The sequence below is a fragment of the Bufo gargarizans genome, chromosome 6, assembly GCF_014858855.1.
Source record: "Bufo gargarizans isolate SCDJY-AF-19 chromosome 6, ASM1485885v1, whole genome shotgun sequence".
Lineage (NCBI taxonomy): Eukaryota > Metazoa > Chordata > Amphibia > Anura > Bufonidae > Bufo > Bufo gargarizans.
Window position 1 is genome coordinate 135,564,014 of NC_058085.1, and position 23,263 is coordinate 135,587,276.

At 43.6% G+C, this 23,263-nt stretch overlaps 1 protein-coding gene across 3 annotated transcripts in view; it reads right to left on the reverse strand.

The window, feature by feature from the left end:
- Positions 1-862: 862 nt before the first annotated feature.
- The window catches only part of FAM171A2 (family with sequence similarity 171 member A2), a 49,550-nt gene continuing 27,149 nt past the window's right edge, over positions 863-23,263 (reverse strand). For 2 of the 3 annotated variants that reach the window (XM_044298638.1, XM_044298637.1), the window contains exons 3-8: positions 21,524-21,616; positions 11,321-11,485; positions 8,110-8,286; positions 7,059-7,175; positions 6,803-6,926; positions 863-3,464 (exon numbers count right to left, since the gene is read on the reverse strand). In XM_044298638.1, the coding sequence (XP_044154573.1) occupies positions 2,006-3,464; positions 6,803-6,926; positions 7,059-7,175; positions 8,110-8,286; positions 11,321-11,485; positions 21,524-21,616 (2,135 nt within the window). In that variant the 3' untranslated portion in view covers positions 863-2,005. The remainder of the gene's footprint in view (positions 3,465-6,802; positions 6,927-7,058; positions 7,176-8,109; positions 8,287-11,320; positions 11,486-21,523; positions 21,617-23,263) is intronic. The other variant, XM_044298640.1, reaches the window with a different exon arrangement.

Genomic DNA, 23,263 nt, shown 5'->3' on the forward strand with positions numbered 1-23,263 from the left:
TTTTGCAGAACAGAACATCTGGCCCCTAATAGAACAGTACTATCCTTGTACGTAATGTGGACAATAATAGGACATGTTCTATTTTTTTGCAGAACGGAAATACGGACGTGCTGAAACGGAATGTAACTTCTGTTTTTTTTTTTACCTATTGTAATGAATGGTTCCGCATACGGTCCGCAAAAAAAACGGAACGGACATGGAAAGAAAATACGTTCGTGTGCATGAGCCCTAAGGGTAATATCTGACTTATCCAGTCTCACTAGCTCCTGTTGGTGTTCCTCAACTCCATTCCTCAGGTCCCACCTACCAGTCATGTTTTCAGGATTTCCTTAGTACTGAACAGGTGATAATTGGTGTCAATGCATAAGGACTTGCATGCATGACCGGCAGGTGGGTCCAGAGGACTGGAGTTGAGGAACACTGCCCTAACTCACTGACATGCGGCCTCTGCTCTGCCAATGTATTTTTAGGCAGGGATCCTTCCTAATGTATCTAGTAAGTACTGTTCACCTGTCTGTACCGCTTGTATTTTTCATCATGGCACAGTGTTAGGATATTCTGCTAGGAAATGTGCAACAAAAGCGGAGGGTACAATGCAGGTGCCACTAGAGGGAGCTTACTGTATTACTGATGTGTTAACTTCATAACCTGTATACAGTAAGCTCCCTCTAGTGGTGGCTGCAGGCAGCAAACATTCCATCTTCAGATCTTTGTCTATGCAAGGGAGTTGGAGATCTGTGTCTGAGAAAACTGCGCTCAAACCACTGTACAGATGAGCTGGCGATTTTGCGTATCAAAGTACATAAAGTGCTAGTCGATGCTGTCTCTAACCGCCATTGAAATTTCACTAACTTGCACTGCAAACTTTTCTTTCATGTTTTATTAGTAATGTTTGTAGGAAACGGCAGTAACATGACAAATACACTTTCTCTTGTGCTGTTCACCTTGGGAAATTTCAAGGGATTGGCTTCTCGCAATACAAATAGCTTCCCCACAAGGAACCTAATCACGTGCCGGAATGCATCATGAAATCAGTCTCAATAGCCTTAGGAATGTCTGATTCAAAAGACCATAATGCATTGCAAAAAAGGAGGAACATGGTATTTCTATCATATATTAATACTATGTTGACCAGAATGCATTACATGTTATTGGCTAATATTGAGATGTAGTGGGGGTTACAATGAGTACAATGTATAGCCAGGCATGTTATAGGTCTGAGAATTAAAAGGCTCTTAATGCATCATGGCAGGTAGTTGTGGCCTCCATGGTAAGGGGTGGGTGGAACCACAATGCAGTGAAGAGTGGAGCCATTTAAGTAGAAAAGAAAAATCTGTAGGATTTGTATGGCTCCCTACATGAGAACTTGAAGGACCAGAATGCATTGCAAGCTATGATGTTTCACACACCTTACACACACAAAACACTAGGACCACAATGTTCAAGCTACTAAGAGATGTCATGTTTCTACTGAGCTTTGCCTACCCTGCTGGACAGGTGCTGAGACCATCTCCATAGCAGTGATGATAATGACTGAGCCAATGGCAATTCGGAGCCGACCGAACCTGCACCTCTTGTCCTTGTATGACTATGTTAACAGGAAAGGAGAGAAGAATCAAGGGTACATATCCAAAATATTGTCCCTCCCAACAAGAGGGGACTAGTCCCACTGAGAGTCTCACTGTGCAGTGTCATAGACTCCCAGTTCACTGAGGGACTGCTTAACTCTTGTTTTGTTGTGCTGTGTAAATGTGTGTACTGTATATATACCGTATGTGTGTTTATATATGGTGTGTAGATATTTGTGTCATGGTGCCTCTGGCCTTACACACAGGGATCTCTCCAATGCTGGGGCTGTGCCTTGAAGATAGGAGAGAGTTGGGGGCAGGATGTTGTCATTCTCCAAGCCCCATGCTTCGGATTCAAGGGATATCCCTGCGTTTTCTCCCCGAAGTCCTTTGAGGGGTATATCCTATACACAGAATGAGAATTGAGAAATCCCTCATTATTTTACATTAAACACCATCAGTGGTCTCTCCTCTCTCTTTTGCCAGGGGCTCTTCTTATCTTGGTCATCCCCACCTTCAGATTGGTCATTAAGGTCCTCATCTGGGCTGGTCATAGAATCCCTTCTTAGTTCACTGGTGCTGCTGCGGGAACTGTCGCCTCTGCTGCGCCCTCTCCTGTTCATGACTGGGCAAGTGTCAGAGGCCTCATCAAGAAGTGGTGTGAGTGAGCTGTCTTCTGGGGAGCAGCCACCAGCAGTCCGACTCTCACTTAGACTCTGTTCACCTTCTTCAGCAAAGACCAATTTGGAGTAGGTCAAGCTAGAAGGCTGATGCTGTGACCTCCCACCTCTCCCTTCGTCTGGCCCGGGTTTCACTTTAATTTCATTGACATCCACACCCGAGTCCAGACTGGCATCATTGCTACGTGTCTTGTCTCCAGCCTGCAGGTCAATATAAGAATGACGCACCAGTGCATTAGAACGTCCATCTAGTGACACAAACCAGGCTCTTGGGTGAGGTTTGACTCCAAGTTCTAAAAGTTTCTTCTCGGTCAGTGCTTGAAGTTCTCCATTCAGTTGTGCCATTGTGGACTCATTAAAAACTACAGGAATGGTGACAGAACCACTCATTTGTGAAGAATGATTACCCCAGTTTTTTCCTTCTTGGTCTTGTGAGGAGCCAGTAGATGCCCCTTGTTGGTAGTTATGAGTTTGCTGAAGTAATTGTTGACGTTGGGCATGATCTTGAGGAGCAAAATGATGAGTATGTAAAACTTGGGTGGATCCTGATTCACTTTCTGTCTGCTCTTCACCTTGTCCGCTAGGATTTTCTTCCGATGATAATCTTACATAATGAGCTGGAATGACTAGTGTGGGCATAGCATGTCTATACCCCCCTTCTTTCATGTGATCAATGGATCCACAAAATATTAGTTGGCCAGGTTGCGTCAAAGATGTAGGGCGTGATAATGGATCTGCAGACTGTGTCATCAAATAATCAGGTGGCTTTGAGTCCCCTATCACATGCTTGAAAGGTGGTGGAAGCGGAGGAGGGGATGGCGGAGGGTCTCTGGTGCCACCTCTACCTCCTCTCCTCCTCTGCTGCCCCTTCCCACCAGTGCCATAGCCTCTTTTCATATCTTCTGAATCCAGTAAGTCACCAGAGCGGGCAGATTTTAATGGGTAATCATCTCGAGGACCTGGTCTTAATGGGAGAGTATCTGTAGAATGTTGAATGGAGGAACGTCCACCAGGCTTACAAAAGTCCTCTCGAGAAGAAAAAGCAGAGCGCAGAACTGGAGTCCTAAGGTCACTGTCAGCAGTAGAGGTGCTGTCCAAGTGGCTGGTACTGATAAGGTTAAGGTGGGAGGTCGAGGTTGCCTGGTCCCGTTTGGGCTCATTGAGGCCAGAGAGCTGCAGCTTGTGATGCTGTTGTCTTGGTTTGAGACATCGCCTCCTGCCAAAAGAATAGATTGTAAGAATATTGCACTAGGACTCAAGTCTCAGTGATAGAAATTGTCTATGAGGAGGTAAGTTCTAGACTTGACCGAAGTGAATTGTTGGATGTCATATATCTTGATTTTTTTCAAAGAATTTAATACTGTGCTGCATAAAAGGGTTGGTACATAAAATGAGAAGGCTTGGACTGGAAGAAAATGTGTGTATGTTAGTGGCTCAGGGTAGTTATTAACAGTACATTCTCAGATTTGGACATCTTACTAGTGAGGTACCGGAGGGGTTACTGTTACTATTGGGGCACCAAAATGGGCAGTATTGGCTCCTATTCTTCTTGTAGAAGAATTGCACAGTATGTATAACATAATTTACACAGAAGAGGACAGTATACTGCTACAGATGGATCTGGAACCATTGGAGGCTTGGGCACAGAAGTGGCAGATGAGGTTTAATACTGATAAATGTAAGGTTATGTACATGGGAAGGAAAAATACATGTCACCAGTACATACCAAGTGGTAAAACACTGGGCAAAACTGACATGGAAAAGGACTTAGAAATTTTTGGGAACCGAAAACTAAGCTGTAGAAACCAATGTCGGGAAGCTGCTGCTAATGCCAATAAATTAATGGGGTGCATCAAAAGAGGAAATACTGTAGTTCTGCCACTTTACAAATCACTAGTCAGACCACACATGGAGTACTGTGTACAGTTCTGGGCTCCTGTAAACAAGGCAGACAGAGCAGAGCTGGAGAAGGTCCAGAGGAGGGCAACTAAAGTAATAACTGGAATGGGTGGACTACAGTACGCAGAAAGATTATCAAAATTAGGGTTATTTAGTTTTTAGTTTTTTTTTTAAAGACTGCTGAGGGGAGATCTCTCCCATCTATTTATACCCAGGACTGTGACAAGGTTTCTAAGGGCAGATAAACTATGGAGTGTCTGCTAGAGAAGGTTGAGATGGTGAACTCATTAAGGGTGCCTTCACATGAGTCAGATTTTGTTACAAAATTTACATGACTGGAAATCAATTCCATTCATCTGAATGGGGTTATTTGGCAACAAGCACATGGATTTCTTCAAACTCCATTTAGGTGAACGGAACTGATGTTTAATCGCAGAAATTTCAACCTAATTTGCCTTGTGTGAAGGCTCCCTTAGAGTTACTAAATTACTGGAGATGGGTATTGAGAAAAATTGGCTTCTACCTCATAATGTTTGGCTGAATCAGGATGGACGTACAGGTCCTAAAATTAGCATATTGTGATAAAGTTCATTATTTTCTGTAATGTACTGATAAACATTAGACTTTCATATATTTTAGATTCATTACACACAACTGAAGTAGTTCAAGCCTTTTATTGTTTTAATATTGATGATTTTGGCATACAGCTCATGAAAACCCAAAATTCCTATCTAAAAAAATTAGCATATCATGAAAAGGTTCTCTAAACGAGCTATTAACCTAATCATCTGAATCAACTAATTAACTCTAAACACCTGCAAAAGATTCCTGAGGCTTTTAAAAACTCCCAGCCTGGTTCATTACTCAAAACCGCAATCATGGGTAAGACTGCCGACCTGACTGCTGTCTAGAAGGCCATCATTGACACCCTCAAGCCAGAGGGTAAGACACAGAAAGAAATTTCTGAACGAATAGGCTGTTCCCAGAGTGCTGTATCAAGGCACCTCAGTGGGAAGTCTGTGGGAAGGAAAAAGTGTGGCAGAAAACGCTGCACAACGAGAAGAGGTGACCGGACCCTGAGGAAGATTGTGGAGAAGGACCGATTCCAGACCTTGGGGGACCTGCGGAAGCAGTGGACTGAGTCTGGAGTAGAAACATCCAGAGCCACCGTGTACAGGCGTGTGCAGGAAATGGGCTACAGGTGCCGCATTCCCCAGGTCAAGCCACTTTTGAACCAGAAACAGCGACAGAAGCGCCTGACCTGGGCTACAGAGAAGCAGCACTGGACTGTTGCTCAGTGGTCCAAAGTACTTTTTTCGGATGAAAGCAAATTTTGCATGTCATTCGGAAATCAAGGTGCCAGAGTCTGGAGGAAGACTGGGAAGAAGGAAATGCCAAAATGCCTGAAGTCCAGTGTCAAGTACCCACAGTCAGTGATGGTCTGGGGTGCCATGTCAGCTGCTGGTGTTGGTCCACTGTGTTTTATCAAGGGCAGGGTCAATGCAGCTAGCGATCAGGAGATTTTGGAGCACTTCATGCTTCCATCTGCTGAAAAGCTTTATGGAGATGAAGATTTCATTTTTCAGCACGACCTGGCACCTGCTCACAGTGCCAAAACCACTGGCAAATGGTTTACTGACCATGGTATTACAGTGCTCAATTGGCCTGCCAACTCTCCTGACCTGAACCCCATAGAGAATCTGTGGGATATTGGGAAGAGAAAGTTGAGAGATGCAAGACCCAACACTCTGGATGAGCTTAAGGCCGCTATCGAAGCATCCTGGGCCTCCATAACACCTCAGCAGTGCCACAGGCTGATTGCCTCCATGCCACGGCGCATTGAAGCAGTCATTTCTGCAAAAGGATTCCCGACCAAGTATTGAGTGCAGAACTGAACATAATTATTTGAAGGTTGACTTTTTTTGTATTAAAAACACTTTTCTTTTATTGGTCGGATGAAATATGCAAATTTTTTTAGATAGGAAATTTGGGTTTTCATGAGCTGTATGCCAAAATCATCAATATTAAAACAATAAAAGGCTTGAACTACTTCAGTTGTGTGTAATGAATCTAAAATATATGAAAGTCTAATGTTTATCAGTACATTACAGAAAATAATGAACTTTATCACAATATGCTAATTTTTTTTTAGAAGGACCTGTATGTCTTTTTTCAATCTTAGGACTCATGAACACGAACGTGTGCTGGCCAGGCATGTGCTGCAGTCTTCAATGCACAGGCACCGGCCGTAGGGCCGCTGCCTGCGGACGCGGACCCATTCAATTGAAAGGGGTCCGCAATCCGCATCGAACGGTCCGCACCGCAAGAAAGTAGTGCATGGACAGAAACCTGTTCCTCCGTTCCGCACCAAACCTCGGGATTGCGGACCCATTCAAGAGACTGGGTCCGCATCTGTGATGTGGGGTGCACACGGCCGGTGCCCATGTATTGCGGACCTGCTGTTTGCGGGCCGCAATACGGCCACGGCCGTGTGCATGAGCCCTTACTAATTATGTAACAAAAACGTGGAGGCAATTAAAAGGAGCATACACTAGTAAATGATTGTGCAGTTGTACAAATCTCCGGACTAGAGAAGGTTCAATAAATATTTATTTGGGAAAAAAACAAATGCCATAAAGAAGATAGAGCTTTTACCTGCAGTAATATATTAACAGGCAAAGTAGGATTAGGACCAGGAGTGTAAGTGCACCCAGAATAGAGAGCAGGAAGATAGTATGGTACCCAGCGATGTCCACACCACTCATAAGTGACATCATACCTGAGAAAAGAACAAACGGTTCAGAAATGAGATCAATAACCAATCAGATGCAGCTGAAATCCTGATAGAAAATTACCACTGATTCAAATAGGAAATTATACGTAGGAGGTAAAGAGAAAAAGAAGGTCTTACCACGACCTGTAGATGGGATCGCTGCTGCCCAGTAACCCAGTTTTGGGTAGGAAAACGACCAGTACAACTGTTGTCCATCTCTTCGCACCACACCCATACCAGCACGTACCCACAGACCTTAAACAGAAAAAAGTAGCCAGTCAATACAACAAGAAGAAAAAAAATGACATAGACCCAGATGTACTATTCTATCTGTGCCAGAAATCTGTAAAAATCTAGGGTTTCTATATTTTTCCCTTTATGAGCAAAAAGGGGATGGAAGGGACCGAGCAGAAAGTGGAAAAGCGTTGGAGCTTAAGGCTGGTTTCACACGGGCGTTGCGGATTGGGGCCGGATGCGTTCAGGGTGCGTTCAGTGAAACTCGCACTATTTTGCAAGCAAGTTCAGTCAGTTTTGTCTGCGATTGCGTTCAGTTTTTTCCGCGCGGGTGCAATGCGTTTTGATGCGTTTTTCACGCGTGTGTTAAAAAACTGAAGGTTTACAAACAACATCTCTTAGCAACCATCAGGGAAAAACGCATCGCACCCGCACTTGCTTGCGGATGCAAGGCGTTTTTCACGCAGCCCCATTCACTTCTATGGGGCCAGGGCTGCGTAAAAATATAGAACATATTTCACGCAGAATATAGAACATGCTGCGATTTTCACGCAACGCAGAACTGATGCGTGAAAAACAACGCTCATGTACACAGACCCATTGAAATGAATGGGTCAGGATTCTGTGCGGGTGCTATGCGTTCACGTCACGCATTGCACCCGCGCGGAAAACTCGCTCGTGTGAAAGGGACCTAAGATCTGCCATTTTGCACAAAAATTTTGCCACAATTCTGGTGTAAAGATCTGTCTCTTGGTAAGCCAACCAATATTTGGTATAGAGTCAGAGAAAAGTGTCTGTCCCTGCACCACATTTATCATCCAGCCTGAGGCCCTGTGATAAATCTGGTGCAGGTCTAGATGGCCTGTCTAAGCTTACACCATCTATGGGATTAGTAAATCTGGGCCATAGTCATCATAAGGTGAGTTTGTTGGGTGTGACCCAGGAGTTCACATACCGGTCTTTGGCTCAAATTTCCAGGCAGGTATACTGCTGGAAGGTGCGAGACCACTGTCCGAGGGAATGGGAAGAGACAGCTGAGCAGGGCCAGTTAGATGAACTTCAGAACCATTCCCCGTAAAGAGATGGACACTCACTGCAGCAACAGGAAGTAGCTCCACCCAGCTGGAGTTTCCTGGTTGTAAGCACAAGAGAAAGAAGAAGACAATAGCCGAGTGAAGAAAGAACCTAAGCCATCAGTAGTGAATAAAGACTACAAAAGATGCATGAATAGAGGAGGAAATACCAGAAGGTTTCAGTTTATACTTCACTGCCTGGCATCCAGATGAAAAGGACATTTGGGAGGAGCTATGTGAGCACGTCAGTCAGCTGCTCTCACCCAATCAGCATTGCAGGGAGTGTCCTCAGAAATGCTGTTTGGGGCTGTTGACCAACAGAACTCGCTTCCCCATGTCCTTTTAAGCTGGATACCAGGCACCAATCTCTGGTTCTGGGAGTTGAGCATTGGAAGGTCTTAACTGTTTATTGTGTTCCTCTTTTCTGTAGATATAAACTTAACTGCGGAGAAGGAATCAGGCTACACAAGTAGAATGAAGCTTATTTAAAGGCAACCTTGGGAATGGAGGGTGTAAGTAATGTGTGTAGAAAGCCCCTTAAAAAAAAAACAATCTTTTATGGCAATTTAATATCGATGTGACTCTTAATATCTGTGCCCAATGACCACAAAATAACTTCGGAGATAGCAGAGAGCAATCTTTTCTGCTGCTTAATGCCTTATAAGACTCCCCATAGACTGAAAGATTTCAGTATCTGGGCCCTGGATGAGATTATGCTGCAATTATTACTTTGAATCTGTAAAGTGCTGCAGATATGAAGATTCTATAAATAATTAATAATATGAGCATTAAACCATCTCCCTTGGCTCACAATAGGCTTCTTATGGGCAGCATTGTAAATGGCATTCCCAGACATGGCTTCAGAGGAGAAGACTGTACATAGACATGTCCAAATGGTGCTCAACCATAGCAGAATATTGGTTTATGTAAGGGATACAACATCCACTATGATTATGATGGCACCTCCACTAGCTCAATGGAAAGATGTTAACCATAGGCATCATGACGGGTAGCTTTCCAGACCTGCAGAACGCAATATATTCCTTAAGAATTAGCTTACATCTTCCATTTATAGTTCAACCTATATCCTAGTATTGCATACAATATGAAGGATATCATACTCAACATTCCCAGTAATTGGCAACCTATTAGATTTTGGGGATCCCCGTTCCTTAAAAAAAGGATAAAACAATAGATTTAGGGTACAGCCAAATAGGGCAGATTTCCTGCCAAAGAATTTTCTACGATTCCATCGCACAGTCCGCAATGATTCCAAAGCAAAATGTGCATGTGTCACATGTGGATTTGTTATGGCGTGTGCAGCGTGTTTGCCACAGAATTCACCATATGCATTGCAAAGGGTGAACTCTGCTGTGAAAACCCACAGCATAAATTTACACCTTGTAAGGCTACTTGCACATGAGGGTTTTCAATTCCGCTATTGAGATCTATCATGCTTCAGTTTTGTCCCCATTCATTGTCAATGGGGACAAAACTGAACTGAAGGAAACGGAATGCTCCAAAATGCGTTCCATTTGGTTGCGTCCCCATCGTCGACAGAAAAACGCTGCAAGCTGCGTTTTTCTGTCCGCGATGTGGTGCGGAGCAAGACGGATCTGTCCTGGCACACAATGTAAGTCAATGGGGATGGATCTGTTTTTTCTGGCACAATAGAAAACGGATCCGTCCCCCATTGACTTTCAATGGTGTTCAAGACTGATCCGTCATGGCTATAGAAGACATAATACAACCGGATCCGTTCATGACGGATGCATGTGGTTGTATTATTGTAACGGAAACATTTTTTCAGATCTATGACAGATCCGCAAAAAAACGCTAATGTAAAAGTAGCCTAAATTAAAAATCCGCACCCACTAGTTAATGTACTGTGGATTCCGCATTTTATGCAACATGGGTTGTTAATCCCATAAAGGGGTTGTCTCGCTTTAGCAAATGCCACTTATCATATAGAGAAAGTTAATACAAGGCACTTACTTTGCTGGCTGGATTCATTTTTCCATCACATTATACACGGCTCGTTATGACCACCCTGCAATCCATCAGTGGTGGCGGTGCTTGCACACTACAGGAAAAAGTGTTGGCCTTTCTGGTGGCCGGGACCCCAGGAGTTTTCACAGGCCCGTGCTTTTTCCTATAGTGTGCAAGCACTACCACCGCTGATGGATTGCAGGTTGGCCATAACCATGGAAATTAGCAGTGTATAATGTAATGGAAAAATCAATCAAGCCAGCAAAGGAGAATATATGGACAATCACAATACACGGTCAACAGCGACTGCCGCATCTGAGGGCTCAGACAGAGGGAGGCAACAGTAAGAGCCCCCTCAGCCAAATCACAGGGTTTCAATCCATTACTATGACCTTGTAAAGGCTCCGAGTTCTGCCATAGTAAAATACCTACTAAGTCCTGCCTGCAGTAGAGCTTATTAAAATGCCTGTCAAAATCCCATAGACTGCAATAGTATTCTATTGCAGTCTACGGTACAACCAATCACAAGATCACATGTTCAGGTCTTCTAAGGGGAATAACAATTACAGTAAAAATATTTTTGTAAAATATTAAAAACATGCCCTCTGTAGATGGAAATAATAAAACCTTATGGGTGACAGAATATGGCAATGTAAAAAACAACAACATTTTTTAAAGGTTTTACTTTTTTAAAGTACCAAAACATAATAAAAATATATAAAATATAAATTTGGCATTGCCATAATCATACCCACCTGAAGAATAGGGTCATCATGTCATTTTTAGCAAACAGTGAACGCCATAAAAACAAAAAACAAAAATACATAGTGAAAGTGTACTTTCAGTTAACCCCAGAATTATTTTTTTTTCACATTTTTCTCTACAAGATATGGAAAATGAAATGGTGGCATAAAAAATATACAACTTGTCCTGTGGGGAAACAAAAATGAATACACAAAACCAAAATTGGCCCATTCTTTAATGGGACATGAAGTTGCTTCAAGCAGACCATCATGTTAATATCTTCTCGATAGGGTGTGTTGGGCTAGAGGAAATCTAATCTTCAGCATTACAGCAGCACTTGCCACCCTATTTCATTCCTACCCCCATTGCTGGATTCAGGATCGGCTCCAATAAATGCTGGGAATCCTCTCATTTGGTGGAGGTTATTTGCAGTGGTGAGTGAAGAGGACAGTTGGTTATAAGTGGAGGATCGGGGTAAGCGAGCAGACTTTCTCTGGAACTGAACCAAGGGCTGACTGCGGACGCCTGTAAAGATAGACCAGAATTATATATTCATATGATGTCACACACATAATATGGGTGAGGAGCTGAGCGCACTGTCAGGAGTTTTTGCCTATCAATGTCTCTATGTTCTCTCCTTAGTTTAGGCTGGGTTCACAGCAACCATGAAATAGCATACAGTATTTTTTCACAAGCACACGGTATGAGCCCTGCATTCTGTGCATATATTATACCTTCCATCTTTCATATGGGGATTATGTAAAATTGCCAGAATCACAGCATATGCTAATTTAGCAATGTACAAAGGAACAGTTCCTTCAGATCTGCTCCAGTGTCTAGTCTCTGTGCTCCAGACAGTTATATAAAGAGTGAAGTCATTAGGAGCAAACCAGCTGTCAATCCACTTAGCCTGAGCGGCCAGATCTCTACATAATGCACAGAGAGTCCCCAAATAAAAAGGGATCGCATTTATGCATTACAGTGTCAGTAAATACGGGGTTTCCAGTGTCCTGTGTGAGCAGGGCCCCATTATGTCTATAGACCAGTAAAGGGCACACTGGAGACTAGTTTTTAACAGGCACAATGATGATCATGGCATAGAGTGAAAAGGCTTTAAGCTGGTTTGTGCAGTATACAGGCTTCTCTCTTTCCGTGAAGCTTTAGGGTACGTTCCCACAGAACGGAGAAACAGGAGATTTACCGCATGGAACTGCAAGTGGAAAATACACAGGCTTTACAATAGCAGCAAAATGGATGAGACTGTAAGAAATCTCATCCATAGGCCTCATGCACACGACCGTTGTTGTGGTCCGCATCCGAGTCGCTGTTTTTGTAGCTTGGATGCGGACCCATTCACTTCAATGGGGTCTCAAAAGATGCGGACTGCACTCCGTGTGCTGTCCGCATCCGTTGCTCCGTTCCGTGGTCTGGAAGAAAAATATAACCTGTCCTATTCTTGTCTGTAGGCAGTTATATCAATGGCTGTCCGTGCCGTTCCGCAAATGGCGGAACGCACACATACGCCATCCGTGTTTTGCGGATCCGCAATTCGCAGACCGCAAAACACACAACGGTCGTGTGCATGAGGCCATATGCAGTGGAAAAAATCTGTTCAGTAAATTATCCTGGGTGATGATTTTTAATTCCGCAGTAATTATCTTAAGTAAACTTAATAGAAAGTGCAAGTATAAGGCCCCTTTCACACGGGCGAGTATTCCGCGCGGGTGCAATGCGTGAGTTGAAAGCATTGCACCCGCACTGAATCCCGACCCATTCATTTCTATGGGGCTGTTCACATGAGTGGTGATTTTCACGCATAACTTGTGCGTTACGTGAAAATCGCAGCATGCTCTATTTTGTGCGTTTTTCACGTAACGCAGGCCCCATAGAAATGAATGGGGTTGCGTGAAAATCGCAAGCATCCGCAAGCAAGTGCGGATGCAGTGCGATTTTCACGCACGGTTGCTAGGTGATGATCGGGATGGAGACCCGATCATTATTATTTTCCCTTATAACATGGTTATAAGGGAAAATAATAGCATTCTGGATACAGAATGCATAGTAAAATAGCGCTGGAGGGGTTAAAAAAATAATTTAACTCACCTTAGTCCACTTGATCGCGCAGTCCGGCATCTCTTCTGTCTGTCTTCTGTGCTGTGTGCAGGAACAGGACTTGTGGTGTCGTCACTCCGGTCATCACATGATCCATCACATGATCTTTTACCATGGTGATAGTTCATGTGATAGATCATGTGACAGAAGGGAAAATAATACAATCTACAGAACACCGATCCCAAGCCCGAACTTCTGTGAAGAAGTTAAGGTTTGGGTACCAAACATGTTGATTTTTCTCACGCGAGTGCAAAACACATTACAATGTTTTGCACTCGCGCGGGAAAAATCGCTCATATTCCCACAGCACACCCACACCTTTTCCCGCAACGCCCGTCTGAAAGAGGCCTAAGGCTAGGGCTACACGACAACATAGTCTATGGTGTTGCACTGCGACATGCTGCGACTGTGAAAGTCTCAGAAAGATCCATTTGGATGGGTTTTTTGTGGCTGCCGTGTCACAGTCGCAGCATATCGCAGTGCGACACCATAGGTTATAATTAGAAAAATTGTCACACGACATTGGTACGACAAAATGTCGCGCGACAAATGTCGTTGTGTAGCCCTAGCCTAACTCCTTCTGATTTTAATGCGTATTTTTAACAAATTTTCCTGCTGCAGTTTACATTCCATAGGAACGTACAATCAATGCTAGGATAGGCCTTAGTTGGCCAGGGGTTAAAGATGTGCTGTTGGTTTGGGTTTTTTGTAGTTCTATCTCACTGAACCAGATGGGTGACACGGTCAGGTAAGCAGGAGAGTAGCACCATTTCAGGAGGTTCATTAACAAGACTAGACTGCATCACATAACATGGAAGCTACTCTTGCGTTTTATATAACTACTAGACATTAAGCCCATTACAATAACGGGCACTAGGACAGTAGTGCATAAACATTAGTAGGAACAATCTAGATTAAATGGCAAAGGAACTTTACCACACTGACTGGTGGATGTGGCTGAGACTGCTGGCACTGACTGGTGGATGTGGCTGAGACTGCTGGCACTGACTGGTCGCTGTGGCTGAGACTACTGGCACTGGATGGTGGCTGAGATTGCTGGCTGTGGCTAGTGACTGAGACTGCTGGCACTGACTGGTGGCTGCAGGCAGCATGTGGAGCGTGGTGTTCTGATTGGTCGGCGTGCTGGTGCGGGAGCGTGTTATTATTAGGTTTATTCCTGCAGTATAGAAATATTTTGCTAGAGGAAGTTGTGCATTGTGTGTGTGTGTGTGTGTGTATATATATATATATTACTCTTTTTATGAGGCGAGGTAATCAAAAAATGGCTGTTCTGGCACAGTTTTTATTATTTTTATTTTTTTACAATGTTCACCTGACAGAGTAGATAATGTGATATTTTTATAGAGCAGGTCGTAACGATGCGGCGATACCTAATAAGTCAATTTTTTTTATTTTATTTTGGATTTACACAATCACCAGATGGGTTGGATCACATACTATTTTTATAGAGTTATCGATTTATCGATTATCTTAGGAAGGTTCTCATTTTTTGCGGGGTGAGATGACGGTTTGATTGGTACTATTATGGAGCACATTTGACTTTTTGATTGCTTGGCATTACACTTTTTGTGATGTAAGGTGATAAAAAATGGATTTTTTTTTGCCACATATTTTAATTTGTTATGGTGTTCACCAGATGGGTTGGATCACATGCTATTTTTATAGAGCAGGTCATTACAGACATGACGATACCTAATATGTGCAATTTTTAAATTTTATTTAATACAATAAAAGCATGATTGAAAAAAATCATGTTTTTGTGTCTCCATTTTCTGAAAGCCATATACGGTATATACATATATATATATATATATATACATACATACAGTACAGACCAAAAGTTTGGACACACCTTCTCATTCGAAGAGTTTTCTTTATTTCCATGGCCATGAAAATTGTAGATTCACACTGAAGGCATCAAAACTATGAATTAACACATGTGGAATTATATACATAACAAAAAAGTGTGAAACAACTGAAAATATGTCATATTCTAGGTTCTTCAAAGTAGCCACCTTTTGCTTTGATTACTGCTTTGCACACTCTTGGCATTCTCTTGATGAGCTTCAAGAGGTAGTCACCTGAAATGATCTTCCAACAGTCTTGAAGGAGTTCCCAGAGATGCTTAGCACTTGTTGGCCCTTTTGCCTTCACTCTGCGGTCCAGCTCACCCCAAACCATCTCGATTGGGTTCAGGTCCGGTGACTGTGAAGGCCAGGTCATCTGGCGCAGCACCCCATCACTCTCCTTCATGGTCAAATAGTCCTTACACAGCCTGGAGGTGTGTTTGGGGTCATTGTCCTGTTGAAAAATAAATGATGGTCCAACTAAACGCAAACCGGATGGAATAGCATGCTGCTGCAAGATGTTGTGGTAGCCATGCTGGTTCAGTATGCCTTCAATTTTGAATAAATCCCCAACAGTGTCACCAGCAAAGCACCCCCACACCATCACACCTCCTCCTCCATGCTTCACGGTGGGAACCAGGCATGTAGAGTCCATCCATTCACCTTTTGTGCGTCGCACAAAGACACGGTGGTTGGAACCAATGATCTCAAATTTGGACTCATCAGACCAAAGCACAGATTTCCACTGGTCTAATGTCCATTCCTTTTGTTCTTTAGCCTAAACAAGTCTCTTCTGCTTGTTGCCTGTCCTTAGCAGAGGTTTCCTAGCAGATATTCTACCATGAAGGCTTGATTCACACAGTCTCCTCTTAACAGTTGTTCTAGAGATGTGTCTGCTGCTAGAACTCTGTGTGGCATTGACCTGGTCTCTAATCTGAGCTGCTGTTAACCTGTGATTTCTGAGGCTGGTGACTCGGATGAACTTATCCTCCGCAGCAGAGGTGACTCTTGGTCTTCCTTTCCTGGGGCGGTCCGCATGTGAGCCAGTTTCTTTGTAGCGCTTGATGGTTTTTGGGACTGCACTTGGAGACACTTTCATAGTTTTCCCAATTTTTCGGACTGACTGACCTTCATTTCTTAAAGTAATGATGGCCACTCGTTTTTCTTTACTTAGCTGCTTTTTTCTTGCCATAATACAAATTCTAACAGTCTATTCAGTAGGACCACCTGACTTCTCCACAACGCAACTGATGGTCCCAACCCCATTTATAAGGCAAGAAATCCCACTTATTAAACCTGACAGGGCACACCTGTGAAGTGAAAACCATTTCAGGTGACTACCTCTTGAAACTCATCAAGAGAATGCCAAGAGTGTGTAAAGCAGTAATCAAAGCAAAAAGGTGGCTACTTTGAAGAACCTAGAATATGACATATTTTCAGTTGTTTCATACTTTTTTGATAAGTATATAATTCCACATGTGTTAATTCATAGTTTTGATGCCTTCAGTGTGAATCTACAATTTTCATAGTCATGAAAATAAAGAAAACTCTTTGAATGAGAAGGTGTGTCCAAACTTTTGGTCGGTACTGTATACATATATATATATATATATATATATATATATATATATTATCATTTTTTTGTACGATTGACTTATGTAGGAGCTCATTTTTTGTGGGATGAGGTCACGGTATGATTGGTGCTAATTTTGGATAAATATGACTTTTTTAATCACTTTTTATACCATTTTTTGGGAAGTGTGGTGGGCAAAATTGCAATTCCATCATAGTTTTTTTTTTGTGGTGTTCACCATGTGGTAAAAGTAACACGATCCCTTTTAAAGATCAGGTCCTTACAGACGCGGCGATACCAAACATGTCTAATGTTTTTTATTTTTTATTTTTTTTACCAACTATGTGTGTATATAGTAAGGTTTATTTTATTTATTTATTTTTTTTCACTTTTTTTATAAATTTTTTGGACCCAAACCCACTTGATTCTTGAAGATCCAGTGGGTCTGATGGCTTACAATACACTGCAGTACACTATACAGGGAGTGCAGAATTATTAGGCAAGTTGTATTTTTGAGGATTAATTTTATTATTGAACAACAACCATGTTCTCAATGAACCCAAAAAAAACTCATTAATATAAAGCTGAATATTTTTGGAAGTAGTTTTTAGTTTGTTTTTAGTTTTAGCTATTTTAGGGGGATATCTGTGTGTGCAGGTGACTATTACTGTGCATAATTATTAGGCAACTTAACAAAAAACAAATATATACCCATTTCAATTATTTATTTTTACCAGTGAAACCAATATAACATCTCAACATTCACAAATATACATTTCTGACATTCAAAAACAAAACAAAAACAAATCAGTGACCAATATAGCCACCTTTCTTTGCAAGGACACTCAAAAGCCTGCCATCCATGGATTCTGTCAGTGTTTTGATAATGTTCACCATCAACATTGCGTGCAGCAGCAACCACAGCCTCCCAGACACTGTTCAGAGAGGTGTACTGTTTTCTCTCCTTGTAAATCTCACATTTGATGATGGACCACAGGTTCTCAATGGGGTTCAGATCAGGTGAACAAGGAGGCCATGTCATTAGATTTTCTTCTTTTATACCCTTTCTTGCCAGCCACGCTGTGGAGTACTTGTACGCGTGTGATGGAGCATTGTCCTGCCTGAAAATCATGTTTTTCTTGATGGATGCAGACTTCTTCCTGTACCACTGCTTGAAGAAGGTGTCTTCCAGAAACTGGCAGTAGGACTGGGAGTTGAGCTTGACTCCATCCTCAACCCGAAAAGGCCCCACAAGCTCATCTTTGATGATACCAGCCCAAACCAGTACTCCACCTCCACCTTGCTGGCGTCTGAGTCGGACTGGAGCTCTCTGCCCTTTACCAATCCAGCCACGGGCCCATCCATCTGGCCCATCAAGACTCACTTTCATTTCATCAGTCCATAAAACCTTAGAAAAATCAGTCTTGAGATATTTCTTGGCCCAGTCTTGACGTTTCAGCTTGTGTGTCTTGTTCAGTGGTGGTCGTCTTTCAGCCTTTCTTACCTTGGCCATGTCTCTGAGTATTGCACACCTTGTGCTTTTGGGCACTCCAGTGATGTTGCAGCTCTGAAATATGGCCAAACTGGTGGCAAGTGGCATCTTGGCAGCTGCACGCTTGACTTTTCTCAGTTCATGGGCAGTTATTTTGCGCCTTGGTTTTTCCACACGCTTCTTGCGACCCTGTTGACTATTTTGAATAAAACGCTTGATTGTTCGATGATCACGCTTCAGAAGCTTTGCAATTTTAAGAGTGCTGCATCCCTCTGCAAGATATCTCACTATTTTTGACTTTTCTGAGCCTGTCAAGTCCTTCTTTTGACCCATTTTGCCAAAGGAAAGGAAGTTGCCTAATAATTATGCACTCCTGATATAGGGTGTTGATGTCATTAGACCACACCCCTTCTCATTACAGAGATGCACATCACCTAATATGCTTAATTGGTAGTAGGTTTTCGAGCCTATACAGCTTGGAGTAAGACAACATGCATAAAGAGGATGATGTGGTCAAAATACTCATTTGCCTAATAATTCTGCACTCCCTGTATAGTGTACTGCAGTCTATTGAACTTAGGGCTGGGCGATATGGCCTAAAATCTATATCGCAATATAATTTAAAGCATGTGCGATAATGATATATATCGCAATATATTATTTTCTATATTTGGGGGAGGGGGGTTAAACTTTTAATATAATACTGAAAAGAGGGGGAGTGGAAGAGAGGGACTGTGGCCACTGCGCCACCAATGAATATAGTTAATGCTTGAATACAAACGTAGCCCGAGTGTGCCGACCATATCCCATACCCGGCCTCTATGACTGCATGCTGCGATCCACCGCAATTAACCCCTCAGGACCTGAGGGGTTAATTGAGGCGGATCGCAGCGACATAGAGGCCGGGGGCTGGGTATGGGTATGGGTATGGGATATGGCCGGCACACGTAGGCTACGTCTGTATTCAAGTATTAACTATATTTATTGGTGGCGCAGTGGCCACAGTCCCTCCCTTCTACTCCTCTCTGTTCTCACTGGTGGCCAGCGGCAGCTGCAGCTGCACACAGTGGGGATGGAGGGAGCTTAACCCTTCAAGCATCCCTAAGGACCGCGGCATGCAGGGGTGTTGCAAGGGTCTTATAACATCAGGGGCATGAGCCCAAGGCATATGTCTACCCCAAGCCCCCCCCCCCTCGCAAAACTGAGCTCCCCATTCAGTCTATATGCTCAGCGCCCCCTACCCACAGTATATAAACAGCTATCCCACCCACAGTTAAATGCACAGCTCCTCCACCCACAGTATACAGTATATGCACAGTATACAGTATATGCACAGCTCCTCCACCCACAGTATACAGTATCTGCACAGCTCCTCCACCCACAGTATACAGTATCTGCACAGCTCCTCCACCCACAGTATACAGTATCTGCACAGCTCCTTCACCCACAGTATACAGTATCTGCACAGCTCCTCCACCCACAGTATACAGTATATGCACAGCTCCTCCACCCACAGTATACAGTATATGCACAGCTCCTCCACCCACAGTATATGCACAGCTCCTCCTCCCACAGTATACAGTATCTGCACAGCTCCTCCACCCACAGTATACAGTATCTGCACAGCTCCTCCACCCACAGTATACAGTATCTGCACAGCTCTCCCACCCACAGTATACAGTATCTGCACAGCTCTCCCACCCACAGTATACAGTATCTGCACAGCTCCCCCACCCACAGTATACAGTATCTGCACAGCTCCTCCACCCACAGTATACAGTATCTGCACAGCTCCTCCACCCACAGTATACGCACAACTCCTCCACCCACAGTATACAGTATACGCACAGCTCCTCCACCCACAGTATACACACAGCTCCTCCACCCACAGTATACAGTATCTGCACAACTCCTCCATCCACAGTATACAGTATATGCACAACTCCTCCACCCACAGTATACAGTATATGCACAGCTCCTCCTCCCACAGTATACAATATCTGCACAGCTCCTCCACCCACAGTATACAGTATCTGCACAGCTCTCCCACCCACAGTATACAGTATCTGCACAGCTCCTCCACCCACAGTATATAGTATCTGCACAGCTCCTCCACCCACAGTATACAGTATATGCACAGCTCCTCCACCCACAGTATACAGTATATACACAGCTCCTCCACCCACAGTATACAGTATATACACAGCTCCTCCACCCACAGTATACAGTATCTGCACAGCTCCTTCATCCACAGTATACAGTATATGCACAACTCCTCCACCCACAGTATACAGTATATGCACAGCTCCTCCACCCACAGTATAGAGTATCTGCACAGCTCCTCCACCCACAGTATACAGTATCTGCACAGCTCCTCCACCCACAGTATACAGTATATGGACAGCGCCTCCACCCACAGTATACAGTATTTGTGCACAGCTCCTCCACCCACAGTATACAGTATTTGTGCACAGCTCCTCCACCCACAGTATACAGTATATGTGCACAGCTCCTAGAAGCAGTTTATAGTGTAACACACTGATGGGCCCATAAACAGACATGGATGAAAGTGGACTTACACGTAGCTTCCCTGCATTGCTGGCACTTCTCTGTGCTCCTTCACATTGGCAATGGGCAATTTACACATCCCTTTTACTGGTACCAGCACTGGTGGGGACAGGACACAGCAGCTCTGTAATCTGCTTGTCCTGTTTGGGATGCGGTGCTCAGCTGCTAGACCTGCTTAAGGGTACTTTCACACTAGCGGCAGGACGGATCCGAAAGGCTGTTCACCCTGTCGGATCCGTCCTGCCGCTATTTCGACGTGCCACCGGACTGCCGCTTCGTCCCCATTGACTATAATACGGACGGGGCGGAGCTCCGGCGCAGCATGGCAGTGCACGGTTATAGGCCGCTGGACTAGAAAGTCGGACATGCAGTACTTTTAGTCCGGCTGCCTCTCGCCGTGCTGCGCCGGAGCTCCACCCCCCGTCCCCATTATAGTCAGGCGGCAGTCCGGTGGCACGGCGAAATAGCGGCAGGAAGGATCCAACAGGGTGAACAGCCTGTCGGATCCGTCCTGCCGCTAGTGTGAAAGTAGCCTAAGGGCCCAGGATAACTACAGGACGTTCTGCATAGACCCATACTGAGCCACCAGTGCGGGGCTGCTGACTCATTCGCCTACACTAGACTGTCAGTAAATGGAGCTGCTAATTATATGTTTAGTGTGTCTCTTGCTAAACTCATACGGAGCTGCCGCGCAGCTCCACACTGGTGGCTCGGTGCAGGGCAACCGAGAAAGTGCTGGCCAGAGGTTTGGGGCAAAATGCTTGCCGGATCTAGGTGCCTAGCGACGCCCCTGGCAGCATGGAAGGGGTTAAACAGTTATGGAGCGCTGTATCCTGATTGGACGCCCTGCTGCGCATGCCAGGGCAAAACTGGTTACACACACACACAGACACAGCGCACTGACACAGGGAGTTTATTATTATAGATTACTGATATGCAAGATGTAGTACCTGGTGATCCCAGCAGAATCTGCACAACATCTTCATAGAGGATGAGTGTGGCCGGTCGCTCAGGAACCAAGTACAGGCTAACAGAGGCGTACACTGCAATAAAAACATATTAAGTGAGGAAGAGAAGTAAAGAAATGGATGGGTCTAGATGGCTCCATGTAATGGGTAAAGAGGAACTTCTCTTAGGGTTTAGCCTAAAGATGTTTACTCTCCATTGGGGTTCATCAGCAGTGACTTTTCATACTGGTCTGTGAGGCTGAAATCTGTTCTGACCAGTCAAGTGCTTCAAACCCAACAAGTCATTTTATGGACCTTACTTTTAACACAGGAGGCATCATCATGCACAAATAGGACATTTTTCTTAAGGTTTTACCTCAAAGTTAAAACATACATATAACATATATTATATTATATTTTCCTCTCAATTAACCACTTCAGCCCCCCTAGCTTAAACCCCCTTAATGACCAGACCACTTTTTACAATTCTGCACTACACTACTTTCACGGTTTATTGCTCGGTCATACAACTTACCACCCAAATGAATTTTACCTCCTTTTCTTCTCACTAATAGAGCTTTCATTTGGTGGTATTTCATTGCTGCTGACATTTTTACTTTTTTTGATATTAATCGAAATTGACCCAAATTTTTGCAAAAAAAGGACATTTTTCACTTTCACTTTAAATTAAAACTACATTTCTATATAAATTTTTCTCTACATTTATTGTTCTACATGTCTTTGATTCAAAAAAATGCAATAAGTGTATATTTATTGGTTTGGGTAAAAGTTATTTTTTATATATAATTTACAAACTATGGTGCAAAAATGTGAATTTTGACTTTCTGAGAACCTGTCCTGAGATTCTACAATGTCCAGACAGTAGAAACGCCCTACAAATGACCCCATTTCGGAAAGTAGACACCCTAAGGTATTCGCTGATGAGTATAGTGAGTTCATGGAAGTTTTTATTTTTTGTCACAAGTTAGTGGAAAATGATTTATTTTTTTTATTTTTATTTTCTTCTTACAAAGTCTCATATTCCACTAACTTGTGACCAAAAATAAAATTTTACATGAACTCACCATAACCCTCACGGAATACCTTGGGGTGTCTTCTTTCCGAAATGGGGTCACTTGTGGGGTATTTATACTGCCCGGGCATTTTAGGGGCCCTAAAGCGTGAGACGTAGTTTTGAATCCAAATGCTTAAAAATGCCCTGTGAAATCCTGAAAGTACTCATTAGAATTTGGGCCCCTTTGCACATCTTGGCTGCAAAAAAGTGTCACACATGTGGTATCGCCGTACTCAGAAGAAGTAGGGCAATGTGTTTTGGGGTGTATTTTACATATACATATGCTGGGTGAGAGAAATATCTCTCTAAAAGACAAGTTTTCCCATTTTTTTTTATACAAAGTTGTCATTTGATAGAGATATTTCTCTCACCCAGCATGGGTATATGTAAAACTACACCCCAAAACACATTGCCCTACTTCTGCTGAGTACGGCAATACCACATGTGTGGTATCAGGAACCGCCTCTCGCGAGATGCGAATAACAGGGCCTCCGCCAGGACGCAATCCTGCGTGTGGCGGTCTTGGGATGGTTAAACCAAGGAAGTGTTCACCTGGCAGACCCAGATTCATAAATGGGTTTCCACTGAGGCAATGGTGGTATGCTTGATACTACTCCTACTTCCATATGGTGAGCAAGTGGAGCTAAGTCATGGAAACCCAATCCATG